We start from the raw sequence: 14,573 nt of genomic DNA, 5'->3' as shown, positions 1-14,573 counted from the left end.
GCTTCCAGAGAGTGTGATGCATCTATAGTATGAGGTATCTGAGAGTGGGAAGCATCTATAGTAGGAAGTATGCCAGAGCGTTGATTAGTCGATACTCAGGTTTAATGAGACTTTGTGTCATATTGCAGGACACGACAATCGCCTTGCTGGATGATATCGTGACACTTGTCACGGTATGCGACGTAACATGATCTATCATGTTGCTTTACTTGACACGAAGCATTATACTGCACGGCATGAGTACTGATACTCCCAAGCAAAAGAGCGCGAATATGTCTTTGTAGCTCCTAGAAAAGTCGAAAAGCAAGTTTCCTTCGTTTACATCCCTAACGCTGTCTAGGACACATTCGCCTTTTGTTAGTGCTGCGCTAGGAGAATTTTTCATTCCGATTTTCGGTATGTACAATTATTGAATGTTATATCTTCATGTTCTGTTGCATTTGCTTTATGATTTACACCATTTCTCATTGATCAATGCATTGTGTAATGGGTTCACCACCCTGCTGGAGCAAAAGTAATCTCGATGTATTGCTCACTTGCTAGAACGACAATTCACAGGCGCTGCCTGAGACATAAAATCTCTTTGGCCCTGTCAAAAGAGAGCTGCAATAGAGTCACAGGTCAGAACAGTCTCTGCCGCAGTTGCAGTCGCTCTCTGCTACAGTGTAGTTGTAGTCTGTCGCTGGTACAGCGCATTTTTACAGTTAGTAGTTAAAGTCACAGTGCAGAACAAATTGTAAAATTTTATGATATGGAACTGAATAATAATTGAGACCAGCCGCAGAACTAAAGATACCATGGAATGAGATGATGAGGAACGAATGAATAATTGTTAATATAATGAAAAATCAACAGTTTAATTTAAGTCAACCATTTATTGTGAGGTAAATTTTATTATTTTTATTGGCATGCGCGTAGTTAAGTCACTTGTCTGAGATGTTAATATGAATTTGTTTCAATCTTTTCTTTTGTGATTCGTCAGCAGCAGTGGACCCAGATTTCTAATATATTCCATTTTCCCGTGTAATAGATTGTAGATCTTTATCAAATAACGTAAACAATTTCAGAATATAATTGTTTTTACCAGTCAACTATAAAAGTATAATTTACCCTTAAGTGATTGCCAGTCCCAATCCAGTCATTTATCTAAATTAAAATATTCCAGAACTTTTGTCAGATCATAGTCATGTGCTCTTTAGTAATCAGACGACCAGCTGTGCAGCTGTGTCACTAAGTAAAGTCAGTTTTTCTCGTAATTCAGATCTCAGACAAATGTTGTCCAGTATTAGTAGATAGGCCAGCATTGCACTAAGCTGTGCCGTTTACGAGCAGATATATACACAGCGTTATCCAGCGACACCATCACGAGGTAAGAATTTTTCAGTTTATTTCTCACGGACAGATTCAGATTGATTTCACAGGGCCATGGCGTAGCGCTGCTTACGTCAAAATTTATCTGTTTTTCATGAGTTAAGATTTATCAGTTTTCATATGTCAGAATTTAATGGTCCAAATTTAATTATTTTTATTTTTTATTTTTCTCTTCGGGAAGGTTACACATAAATATTTTATATTTTCTTTTATTTATTCGGTCTGGTTAAAAACTGCATCATTTATTTCTCGATCTATTCGCCTAACGGCCGCCTCTCTCCGCTTTTGCTGTATGTGATTTAATATACTCATCTCACATAGCCGATAAGCCTCTGTTGTACTTCTTATGTTCTACGCATAAACATCAGTATAATACATAAGATGCATACTGTATGTAGAACATGTGTTCTTGTTTCTTAAATAAATGTACTTAAAAGTAATTGGAGTTCTGTATCGCTGCTCTCAATTTCTCAGCCAAACACTGAGTTCTTAAGGGAGGCATTTAACTTTTTCCCTCTCGTCGTCCTCCGTGCAACTGCTTCTAATGCAGCTGCTTTCTCCCCTCCTACCAAACGTCTGTTTCCACTAGTTTTTTCGTTGTATCTTTTGTTTTCCTGTTGTCACATTAATCAGTGAAACAGTTAACTTACCTATATCTGCTGTCACTTATTACTAAACGTAATGAACTTTACACGACAACAGATACCTACTGCTTCATACTTTCTCTACATTATTAATTCGTGATTTACTTTGCGTTTAAATAGCTTTCTTAATTCTTAGATTTAACACCCCAGTTCATAATTCAGTACAGGGTGGTCGGAAATTCCCGTTACAGACTTCTAGGACTTGTAGAGGGGAGTGGGTACATCGTATTTTGAGTAGGAACCCATGTCCGGAAACGTCATCCAACGAGACTACAAAGCGACAAAGTTGTAGGCACGGGCGTCTGTAAATGTACGTATACACGGGTTGATTCCGTGATGATGTTACAGACTTTCTAGGATGATGGAGAACGATAAATGTGTTCATCTGAAGTAAGGATCCCTGTACCGGAAACGAACGAGTCGAAAGCTACAAACGAAAACCGTTCTGACACCTCTGAATGTTGAATGCATGTACCGGTTCTTGTGTTGCGATGAGTGTAGGGCCGGTAACTTTCAGTGGTGGTACTGTGGACAAAAACCAGAAAAAATGTCCAATAAAAGTTTGCTCTAAATTGCAAATCTGAGGAGCTATGACCATTCGTTCATGTTCGCTAATGTGAAATACATCTCCTCTACTGAGCAAGTTTTCACAGCTGTTAAGGTAGGCACTTTAGAACCCACGTTTATTGGACTTTTTTCTCGTTTTTGTCCACGCTACCACCACTGAAAGTTACCAGCCCTACACTCTTCGCAACACAAGATCCGGTACATGTATTCAACTGTCAGAGGTATCAGAACCGTTTTAGTTTATAACCTTCGACTCGTTCGTTTCCGGTACAGGGATCCTTACTTTAAATTAATACATTTATCGTTGTCCATCATCCTAGAAAGTCTGTAACATCATCACGGAATCACCCGTGTATACGCACATTAACAGACGCCCGCGCCAATGACTTTGACGCTCTGCAGTCTCGTTGGATAACGTTTCCGAACATGAGTTCCTATTCAAAATACGATTACTCACTCCCCTCTACAAGTCCTAGAAGTCTGTAACGGGAATTTCCGACCACCCTGTATACACTTTCCGGTCACACTGAGGTAAGCACCCGTCAAAAGCCCGAGTAGCCGCCTTTTGCAGCGCAGATGTGTGGGAAGACCATCAGCGAGGTTATGGAACGTACCGACAGCGCTGTGAGCCACACTAGCTGCAGTTGCCGGGGCCATAGGCGGTATGTTTCTCGTCGCGAACAGCCCGATAGAGGCGGTCCCACACTTTCTCGGCTGGGTTTTAATCCGGGGAGTCTGGTGGCGAGGATAGGGCTCTTCGAACCACACACGTACACTGCAAGCTGTGTGACATGTTACGTTGTCCTGCCGGTAGCCGCGCGGGATAGCTGCGCGGTCTTAGGCGCCTTGTCACGGTTCGCGCGGCTCCCCCATCGCAGGTTCGAGTCCTCCCTCCGGCATGGGGGTGCGTGTGTGTGTGTGCTGTCCTTAGCGTAAGTTAGTTTAATTCGTGTGTAAGCCTAGGGACAAATGACAACAGCATTTTGGTCCCATAGGACCTTACCATCAATGTCCAATTTCCTGCTGACAGATGCCATCAAGCCGGCCGGTCGGAGTGGCCGTGCGGTTCTAGGCGCTGCAGTCTGGAGCCGGGCGACCGCTACGATCGCAGGTTCGAATCCCGCCTCGGGCATGGATGTGTGTGATGTCCTTAGGTTAGTTAGGTTTAATTAGTTCTAAGTTCTAGGTGACTGATGACCTCAGAAGTTAAGTCGCATAGTGCTCAGAGTCATTTGAACCATCAAGCCGAGGAGAAACAAACAGTATGTAGGGGTGGAGTGGTACCGAAACATAGATGTGTACTTTTGTTGATCCACAGTGCCTGCCAGAATAACTAGATCAGCCAGGGAATGGCAAGGTATTTGCTTTCAGGCGTTACACACCGTACACGCCAACGGTCATCTGTCCAATGGAACATAAGACGTGACTGACCTGAAAATCCCAGCTGTCGCTAATCGGTGGACGTCCAGTTGTGGATCTGACAGTTGTGGAACTTACGTGCAAATTCCAGCCTGCGTCGCTGATAAACAGCACTCAGCATGGGCGCATGAACCAGGCACGATTATTCACCTGTTCACACCTTCGCAACTGTCATCTGTGGTCCGCGGTGAACCACAGTTGCCCTGACGCCGGTTTTGGATAATGCCATTTCGCCATACGCAGTATACTTTATCCACGGTGGGACACGAAAAGTTCATGAAGTTAACCATCTAGGAAATGCTTCGAACTTTGGTCTGAAAGCCAATGGACGTCAGATAAATCACTCCGTTTCCGCATTACCATGACTACTGCACTGTTTTCCGCGTCCCCCAGACACGCTTTATATACTCTCCACTGCTTGTGTTGCCACCTGCCGCCTGTGAGTGGTTACGGTACGTTGACACCGAGCGTAGACGGTGGTCACGTTAATGTGACTGGACCGTGTATATTACTTACTTACTTACTCCTCGGCTCTACAGCCCTCGAAGGGCCTTGGCCTGCATCACAATATCCTGCCATTCTATCCGATCCATGGCTTTCCCGTCTCATCCTCTGACACCCAGCTTTTTCATGTCTTCTTCAACTCCATCCACCCATCTCTTTCTGGGGCGTCCCCTCCGCCGTCTGCCTCCAGCCTTGCCATCAAAAAACCTCTTACATGCTCTGTCTTCTTCCATTCTGACCACGCGCCCTGCTCACCACAGTCTTTTTATTGTAATGGTAGTAACAATGTCAGTTTCTTCAGAAAGGTGTTGTAGTTCTGCATTCGTACGAATGCGCCAACCTTCTTGCTCATATACTGGGCCATACATTTTACGTAGCACCTTTCTCCCCCATATGCTACGGATCCTTTCCTCATTTACAATCATGGTCCATGTTTCGGCACCATACATAACAACTGGTCTTATAGTTGTTTTGTAAATGAGGATTTTGGATTTTCGTGATAGAAGCGAACTCCTAAGCATGGGTAATGCGGCAAAGTAGCATCTGTTACCTGCTGCTATTCTGGATTTCACCTCACTACGAATGTCTTTTGTCTCAGTGATAGTCGACCCAAGGTATTTGAAGTCTCTCACCCTTTCAAACTCCCTGTCGGCTATCCTGAGACTTGGTGGGTTTTGTTGTTTGGTCATTGCCATTGGCATATACTTGCACCTTTCTCCAGTTGTTGATAGGCTTCGACTAGCACAGCAGTGTTTCGTGCGAGTAATGTCACATCGTCTGCATAGGATAGATACTGTAGTGAACGATGTATGTAGTAGGTTCCTCCTTTATTTAACTCCATCTGACTTATGACTTTTTCTAGGGAAAGGTTGAATAGCAATGAGGAGATATTGTCACCCTGTCTAAGTCCCTTCTTCACTTCCACTTCTCTCGAGATTTCGCTCTGTATTTTTACTTTAGAGTTGGTTTCGCTGAGGATCTTCATGGAAAGTTTAATAAGCTTCTTAGGTATTCCAGCCTCTTCCATTACATTCTTCAATACTACTCTTGAGATGCTATCATAGGCTTGTTTAAAGTCGATATAAAGCTGGTGTATGTTAATTAGATGTTCGTAACATTTTTCAAGTAGTATGCGCAATGTGAATATCTGGTCAGTTGCTGACCTATTTCTTCTAAAGCCACTCTGGTGGTCTCCAACTCTCTCTTCCACATATGGAGTAAGCCTGCTGGTTAGAATCTTGGAGAAAACTTTATATGTAGTATTTAGTAGGGAGATTTCTCAATAGTTCTGGCAGTTTAATTTATCTCCTTTTGTATATATGGGGTACATTATACCTGTTTCAACTCCTTTGGCATGCTCTCCTCTTGCCAGATATTCAGTATTATTTTATGAATTGTTTTCCACAGCGTTTCCCCACCATACTTGAGAAGTTCGGCCTGGATCTGATCTTCTCCAGGTGCCATATTGTTTTTTAAGGTCAATGGCTTGTATCACTTCCCCCAGTGTAGGTTCTGGTGTTAAAACCTCTGGTCCATAGTAAGTTGGTTCCACCTGTTCTTCTCGTTCTAACCCTTCTACTTCTGGGTTCAGTAACTCTTGGAAGTATTCAGCCCACCTGTCAAGTATTTTATTACTCTCCCCTATCAAATCCCCTTCTTTGTTCCTACACATATTTGTTCTGGCTTGGAACCCGGTCTTTCCTTCTTTAATCTTTTGGTACATTTCACGACTTTGCTTCTCTTCTCCTAGCTGTTCAATTTCTTCTAGTTTTTTCTTTTCTAGTGCTCTTTTCTTCTGTCTGCAGACCCTCTTCGCTATACGGCGCTTTTCATTATATTCATTCAAATTTGCTCGAGTTCTTCTCTACAATAATTTCATTCGTGCTATATTACGTTCATCAATTCTTCTCATACATTCTTCGTCAAACCAATCTTCCTTTCTTTGAGCCCGTTCATCTCCTAAAACCTCTCCAGCTGCTTTGAGGATTGCAGTCTTACATCGTTTCCACATTACTTTTATATGTTCATTTGATGTGTCGGTCTCATTCTTAATCCTCTCTTTTATTTTCATCTGATATGCTCTCCGTATTTCTTCTAACTTCAGTTTCTTAATGTCAAACTTCTTTTGTTTGCGGCCTTTTTGTTTACTCAATAGTGAGATCCTTTGTCTATATTTAATTGTCACTAGATGGTGGTCTGAATTGAAGTCAGCGCCACATTGGTTCCTAACATCCATTATATTTGATCCGTGTCTCTGATCAATCAATATATGGTCTATCTGATTTCTGGTTTGTCCATCTGGTGAAATCCATGTTTCTTTGTGTATTTTTTTTTATGTGGGAAACATGTACTGCCGACAGTCATGTGTTTGCTTATAGCAAAATCTACAGCCCTAAGTCCATTGTCGTTTGATATTTCATGGAGGCTATGTCTTCCTATGGTTGGATGAAAGGCCTCTTCGTTTCCTATTTTTGCAGTCAGGTCTCCTATTAATATCTTGACATCATGTTTGGGAGCCTGATCATAAAGCTGTTCTACCTTGCTGTAAAACTCGTCCTTTTGTTGTTCATTTGCCTCCTCTGTGGGTGCATGTACATTTATCATTGTAGTGTTGAAAAATTTTCCCCTTAATCTTAATATGGACATCCGTTCACTGATTGGTTCGAAGCACATCACCGCAGGTTTCAGTTTTTTAGCTACCACAAAACCTGTTCCCAAGGTATTCATCTTCCCACCACTATAGAAGATAGTGAAATTTCCTGCATCCATTATGTCACTCCCCTTCCACCTAATTTCTTGGAGAGCCAATATTTTTATACTGTAGTTGTTTACTTGTGTTAGCAGCTGACTTAGGGCTCCAGCTTGGTATAGGCTCCGCACATTTCATGTTCCTATGTACATATCTCTTATCCTTTCTTTGTTTGCTGGGGTCATCATCGAAATATCTGTCCGGCTTATTCCTTTGCTAGCATTCGCAACAATTGATGTTTTACAGGGGGAGATTGTTAATCTTCCGCCCACTCGCAGGGTAGCTGGCTCCATGTTCAGGGGAGCATCCTTAGCCTTTGTAGATCCCTCTACCAACTGCAAGGCAGCAGGTGATTTGTATTGGGTTCACTCCCTTAGGGAGACTGGCTTCACCACGCGTCGAGAGCCCTCCGTGCCCTATGTTATAGGATGTTAAGAACGATAAGGGAGAGGGACAGGCTTAGGATAGGATCAGACAGGAGACAGGAGATAGGTCGTCGTGGGACACACTTCGTCTGGCTCCTCTCCATTGGCCTGTCCGTCATGGATGGCTACCGCCGGCATAGCCCTCTGGATCGAGGGCCTTGTACATTACTTTAATAAAAATTCTGAAACTCTATTTCGACAGTGCTGTTCAAGCAGTATTTATAGGTGCTTGTGGATCCTTGTGGCGTTTAGGAATTATTAACTTCTTATGTCAAAAAGTATTTTGAAACATTACCTCTTTATCGTTTTAGTGGTGTGCTGTCTACCGAGTGGGCGTTTAGACGAACTTCCTCGTCTCGCTTTTATATTTGAACTGGAGTCACTGCCTGTCTTTTAACTTTGTTAGTTTTCCTTTCACATATTTTGTAGTCGCGAAATGAGTTCTGTGCCTCTGCCTCGGCGCTATGACGGTACGTCGCAGCACTAGCGGCGCCGTGCAACGGCCAGTGGCCACTCGCGCGCCCTGGACACACAGAGGCGCCGCCTGCAACTATTCGGGCCACGCGCCGCCTTCCTGCTAGCCGGCCAACTTGGTGAGTTTCTTCTTTTCTTTCCAACACCAGAGGCCGAAGCGTCTAGCAGAAGACATCTCCAGCCTCCAGATCCTGTGCTACCTAATACCTGTGCTGCTGCCCTGCCCGTGTCAGGAGTCGAGAGAAAGGCTCTAAGCACTATGGGACTTAACATATGAGGTCATCAGTCCCCTAGGCTTAGAACTACTTAAACCTAACGAACCTAAGGACATCACACACGTACATGCCCGAGGCAGGATTAGAACCTGCGACCGTAGCAGCAGCGCGGTTCCGGACTGAAGCGCCTAGAATCGCTTGGCCACAACGGACGGCTCGCTAGAAAGCAGCGTGCGTCTCGCCACAGCTCTCTGTAATCTCTCAGCTGTGACTGTTTACAGAAGCACCAAGCGTGCAACGGCGAAATTGTATGAAAATACATTATTTATTTAATCACCTGCACCACAACGTCAAAAATTTTATGAAATGATTTTTATCAAAGGGCATTCTTAACAGAAAGTAAAACTTTTATCCATTAGGGATGAAGATCACCGCGGCTATGATGAATAAAAGTTACTTGACATTATTGCAACCAGTCGCCTTCTGTTTTGTTTTTCAATTTTTACTATCCCATTACCGGTTCGAACAGCCCAGCGATTCATCATCAGGTGGTACATATTTATTGATTGTCTGCAGCAGTGTGGGAGTCGTATAGAATTATCAGTATCCGTTGGTTGGATGTTGGCGTACATAGTATTCTGGAAAATGTCTTCCAGTGACGTTAACTACACTGCATTTTACACACTGAAGTGCCGCGCGGGATTAGCCGAGTGGTCTGCAGTCATGGACTGTGCGGCTGGTCCCAGTGGAGATTCGAGTCATTCCTCGGGCATGGGTGTGTGTGTGTGTTTGTCATTAGGATAATTTAGGTTAAGTAGTGTGTAAGCTCAGGGACTGATGACTTTAGCAGTTAAGTCCCATAAGATTTCACACACACACACACACACACACACACACACACACACACACACTCACACACACTGAAATGTGTTGGGAAACATTCATTATGTTTCCCAGAATACTGTGTACACCAACATCCAGCCAACGGATACTAATAACTCCAATGTACTATCTGATGACGAATAGGCTGTTCGAAACCGCTAATTGGATAATAAAAGAATTGAAGAACAGAACAAGAGGCGACTGGTTACAATAATTTCAAGAACCCTTCATTCTCAAAAGATATTTTACAGCATAATACGGGCCTAAATCAGATAGTCTGTGTATAGGCGGCCTGCCACACAGTTTTGGTTTTTCATATCGAGGCTTGTTATCGCTTCTGTACTGATCAGTGGTGTGCTACTTTCGTGTATTTAAGACGGCTGCGTGCTACGTTTTCCTTCTAAGAGGAACCCTCCTACTCAGACACGTCGCAGACGGCGCCTTGGTGATTAGGCTGTCCTGGAGTGGATTCAAATTAAATACCTTGCAGACTCAATTTTCAACCTTATTTTATCTGGCAACCAATTTCAGCGTTTTATTACGCCATGTTCGGGCCCCTGACGACGTGTAGGAAGAACCTACCTTGATTGTGATCAAAACAAGGGCCAGCAATACTGGTATTAGTGTATATCTGCCGGCCGCTGTGGCCGAGTGGCTCTAGGCACTTCAGTCTGGAACCGCGCGACCGCTACGGTCACAGGTTCGAATACTGCCATGGGCATGGATGAGTGTGATGTCCTTAGGTTAGTTAGGTTTAAGCAGTGCTAAGTTCTAGGGAACTGATGACCTCAGATGTTAAGTCCCATAGTGCTCAGAGCCATATTTTTAGTAGCTATCTACTTTCTACAGTGATCACTGTTCAGTCGGCAGGTGATGGTTGAAGTGATCACTGTAGCAAGTAGATATGTATTAATGGCAGTATTGCTGGCCCCTGTTTTGATCACAAACGAGGTAGATTCTTCCTGCACGTCGGTCAGGGGCCTGAAGATGGTGTAGGAAAATGCTGAAACTGGTTGCCAAATAAAATGAGGTTGAAAATTGACGGCTGTAAGGTATTTAATTTTTTATACTATCGAAGAGCCGAGTCCCGCAACCATCTCTAAAAAGACTTGTCCAGGAGTGCGTCACGAACCGTCCAGTGTTCCGCTGCAGGTGGTGCGTCCTTGCGTTTCGGTGCTCCTGGCTCGAATCCTGTTACGGCACACTTTTTTAATCTGCCAGGAAGTTTCAAATGACGACCCACTCTACTGTAGGTTGATAATGTATTCGTGAAGCAACACATTTGTGCGTGCCCATTACCGTTCGTTAAACACTTCGCTCAGTAGAGGGTAGCTTCGAGATCTTCAGAGGTAACTGCGAATAGCATTAGAATGTAATTATCCGTCTCTCTTTTCCAAAAATCCGTTACTGCTCAAAACTGTCTCTACATCAATCAGCACCTGTATTCACACTCCGCGGGCCACTGTGGACTGTATGCTGAAGGGCACATCACAACAGTACTGACGACTCGCTGACGTATCCCGTTCCCGTATTCGGCGAAAGAAAAGTGATTGGCTACCCCCTACATCTGCAGGTGTCCGAATCTCTCTCATCTTACTGTGATGGTCTCAAAGCGAGATGCACTCCGTCAATGAAGAAAGTTTCCAGACTGGCCTGATAAAAAGTAGAGAAAAATGAAGATGGTGGTTTTAATGCTTCACTTCTGCGTAGTCTCACCTCACTTGAGTAAAATCCACAGAAAGTTCATACAACGACGTGTAACTGTCAGGGAAGTCCTTCTCCGGGACGTTGTTCAACTGGCGCGTCAAATGGTTCAAATGGCTCTGAGCACCATGGGTCTTAACTTCTGAGGTCATCAATAACCTAACTAACCTAAGGACATCACACACATCCATGCCCGCGGCAGGATTCGAACCTGCGACCGGAGCTGTCGCGCGGTTCCAGACTGTAGCGCCTAGAACCGCCCGGCCACAGCGGCCGGCAACTGGCGCGTCACATTGGCTCAAATGTCATTTATGTCGCCTAAGCGTTGACCCTTCATGCGAATTTCTGCACTTCATCGTTTTGTGTTAGGTTCGTATCGATAACACCAAGTCTCATCATCCGTGCCAATTTTTCCCGGAAAGAATAGTCGGTGTTTTGTATTTCAGTCAAGTCGCGGCAGGCGTTCGGGCTTTGTTGTTTTTGTTCGGGAGTGACGGTATGCGGAGAAAACGTTGCACACACTTTCCCCTTGTTTAAAATATTCTGGAGGATGTAGTGAACACTTGGTGTAGAGTCGTCGCTACACAGTGATCCGAGACACATTAGAACCGCGCGCAACTGACTGGTCGAATTCGGATCTGGTTTTTTGCAGTTGTTAATTCAATCTGCCGTCGGAGCTACTGTGTTGATACCGCTTGTACGCCAGGAGTGAAATCATTGGCGGGAATGTCTGAACGTAAAAGCGGTGACAGCACAATTTTCTTGCTATAGTACCTGGACACATGTTCTCTACATTATTCCAACAGGTTTTCTTCCAAGGATTCCCATTTAAGTATGCACTCGCACGCTCCCAGTGGGCAGGGGGCACTACGAATGTAGTGTGTGGACATTAAGTTGGGAATGTGGGTCTCACGGGGAGCGTGCAAGGGATAAATCCCTGCAGTCGCACTATCCTCTGTGTCCTCGGTGGCTCAGATGGATAGAGCGTCTGCCATGTAACCAGGATATTCCAGGTTCGAGTCTCGGTCGGGCCACACATTTTCATCTGTCCCCGTTGCTGTATATCAATGCCTGTCGACAGCTTAGGGTCTTGATTTAATTATCATTTCGTCCGATACTGTTTTGCCTACTTGATGACGGATCCAAACCTGGGAGCAGCACTCTACAACTGGTCTCACCGGCGGCTGCTCAATGATGTCTTTTACAGTTACACAACACTTTCGTAGAACGCTTCCAACAAATCCAAATCTCCCGTTCGCCTTTACGTACTCATACCAGTCCACACTTCTTCTTACAGTTACTCCTAAACACTTATACGACGTGATGAGCTAAAGACGTTCACCCTCAGTATTAACTCGCATTTACACACATTTAAAGAGAGCCGCCATTCATTAAAGCGAATAAAAATTTATGTCATGCTGCTTTTTGCATCTCCTCAAGATCGTCTTCAGACTATACTTCCCTGTAGGCAACTCAACTGGCAGTGAACACTCTCAGAGCGCTGCCGCTTCTCCTACCTGATGATCGTTTATCTGTACTGAAAACATCGGAGGTATGTCTACCCCTCCTTGGGGCACATCCGAGGCCGTTGTCATTTCTGTTGAACTTTCGCCGTGTATGAAAGCCTACTGAGTTTTATTATTTAAACATTCGTCGAGGCAACCGCGTATCTGTCAAGATACCGTGTATGGTACATAGCACAGTGTAAAACGCGTTTCTAAAAATCAGGAAGCCTCGATCTACCTGTTCAACTCCATCTACAAGATACTGTGTATGTGTAAAGCGAGCTGCGGTTCACACGAGTGGGTTTTTCCTGAATTCGTGCCCACTCTTTGCTAGGGAAATGTTCATGGCGATAGACACAGTGGCCTCTTGAGGGATACCACGGCGACACGTCCGAAACGAGCTCACCGCGGAATGGTTCAAAGCCGAACTGAGTGACTGCGACAGAATTACTCTGTCGCAGCCAACATGGCTAAACACCACAAACCGGCAAGACGTGTCATGTATCTGTCTCGTTCGTGCCGTGCGTGCGTAAGTTGTGCGTTCTTTACGACATAACACCTGGCATGCAATTGCAGTGCCTCGATTTTTTATGCATATTGTATAAATGCTCATGTGGCAGACTGGAGCAAGCATTGTATGATGTAGCTATTAAAAAAAAAGTTCAAATGTGTGTGAAATCTTATGGTAATTAACTGCTAAGGTCATCAGTCCCTAAGCTTACACAGTACTTAACCATAATTATCCTAAGGACAAACACACACACCCATGCCCGAGGGAGGATTCGAACCTCCGCCGGGACCAGCCGCACAGTCCATGACTGCAGCGCCTGGGACCGCTCGGCTAATGCCGCGCGGCCGATGTAGCTATCACTGCCCTGTTTTACAGATCTGAGGATGGTGACACGTATTGCCGAAAGTAGTAATCCAGTAACTGTTTTGACATAGCGACCTTGGCAAATAAACTGCTTTTCGAAAGAAGACTACAGTACACAAAATTTTCAGTCTACGGAGTACTGTGCGGTGTGGCATCAGCTGCAGCCGCTGACCGCTGACGCGGGAGTCTGCTGTGCCACAGCATCCCGCCCCCGCCGCCGCCCCCGCACTGTACAGCTAGCCGCTTGCCCGCCTGTCCTTGAGGACGCGACCGCACACCGGGTCAGCTGCCACGCCCACCCGCTCGGCGTGACGTCACGTGGAAGCGCCGCGGGCAAGGACGCGACGGAGAGCCGCCAGCCGCCGGCCGTCAGCTGTGTGTGCGTGTTTGTGTGTCTGCGTGTGTGTATGTGTGCGCGCGTGCCCCAGTGGCCGAGGCGCGGGCGTGTCCGCAGCACGCCTCCAACAAGAAGAGGAAGGGGGGAAGGGAGGTGTGAGATCACTGAACGAAAGAACAAACAATTCCGATCCGCTTGCCGACTTTACGTTAGACTGAAAGTAATTAGGATTTTCACTCAGATCGACTGCCAAAATTTTACGTTCAGATTCACTGACACCTTCTCCCATTATTCTCTTTACGTACATTTTCGATTGCTTCAGTTTTTATTTGTCAACTAGGCTTTGACTTCACTTAAATCTGTCATCAAGTTCTCTCTGTTTACGTAGCGTCTTTCCAATACGGTTATTAAACCACGATGTGTCATGCCATCACTTAAAACCTTGGTGCGACATTATTGCCGGCCGCTGTGGCCGAGCGGTTCTAGGCGCTTCAGTCCGGAACTGCGCTGCTGCCACGGCCACAGATTCGAATCCTGTCTTGGGCATGGATGTGTGTGATGTCCTTAGGTTAGATAGGTTTAAGTAGTTCTAAGTCTAGGGGACTGATGACCGCAGATGTTAAGTCCCACAGTCCTTAGAGCCATTTGAACCATTTGAAGAGCCACATTCTGATCCAAGTGGTAGTGAACAGAAATTTTGAGTTTTATCGGCTTGTGTTCCACGTCTTCGTTTTCAGGGCTGAATATTTGAATATTTGAGTTACCTTGCGGTTTGTACCCTGCCATTCTTGCTAAGTAGGAAGATTTTTCCATTGCTCTGTTTCTTTATGTGTTTGTGAAAAAATTGTTATAGTTGGCATAATATGTAAAGTACAGTTTTCATTTTCCATATTTTATCCGTAT

The 14,573-nt window shown here is 44.9% G+C and overlaps 1 protein-coding gene across 1 annotated transcript in view; it reads left to right on the top strand.

Moving 5' to 3' along the window:
* LOC126474290 (uncharacterized) overlaps window positions 1–14,573 on the top strand; it is a 149,973-nt gene that overhangs the window by 3,840 nt on the left and 131,560 nt on the right. Inside the window, exon 2 of the mRNA XM_050101754.1 lies at window positions 13,492–13,701. Coding sequence (XP_049957711.1) covers window positions 13,492–13,701 — 210 coding nt within the window. The remainder of the gene's footprint in view (window positions 1–13,491; window positions 13,702–14,573) is intronic.

Source organism: Schistocerca serialis, chromosome 4 (assembly GCF_023864345.2).
Source record: "Schistocerca serialis cubense isolate TAMUIC-IGC-003099 chromosome 4, iqSchSeri2.2, whole genome shotgun sequence".
Classification (NCBI taxonomy): domain Eukaryota; kingdom Metazoa; phylum Arthropoda; class Insecta; order Orthoptera; family Acrididae; genus Schistocerca; species Schistocerca serialis.
Note: the sequence above shows the minus strand (reverse complement) of the source record. Positions and strands in the feature narration are given on the sequence as shown.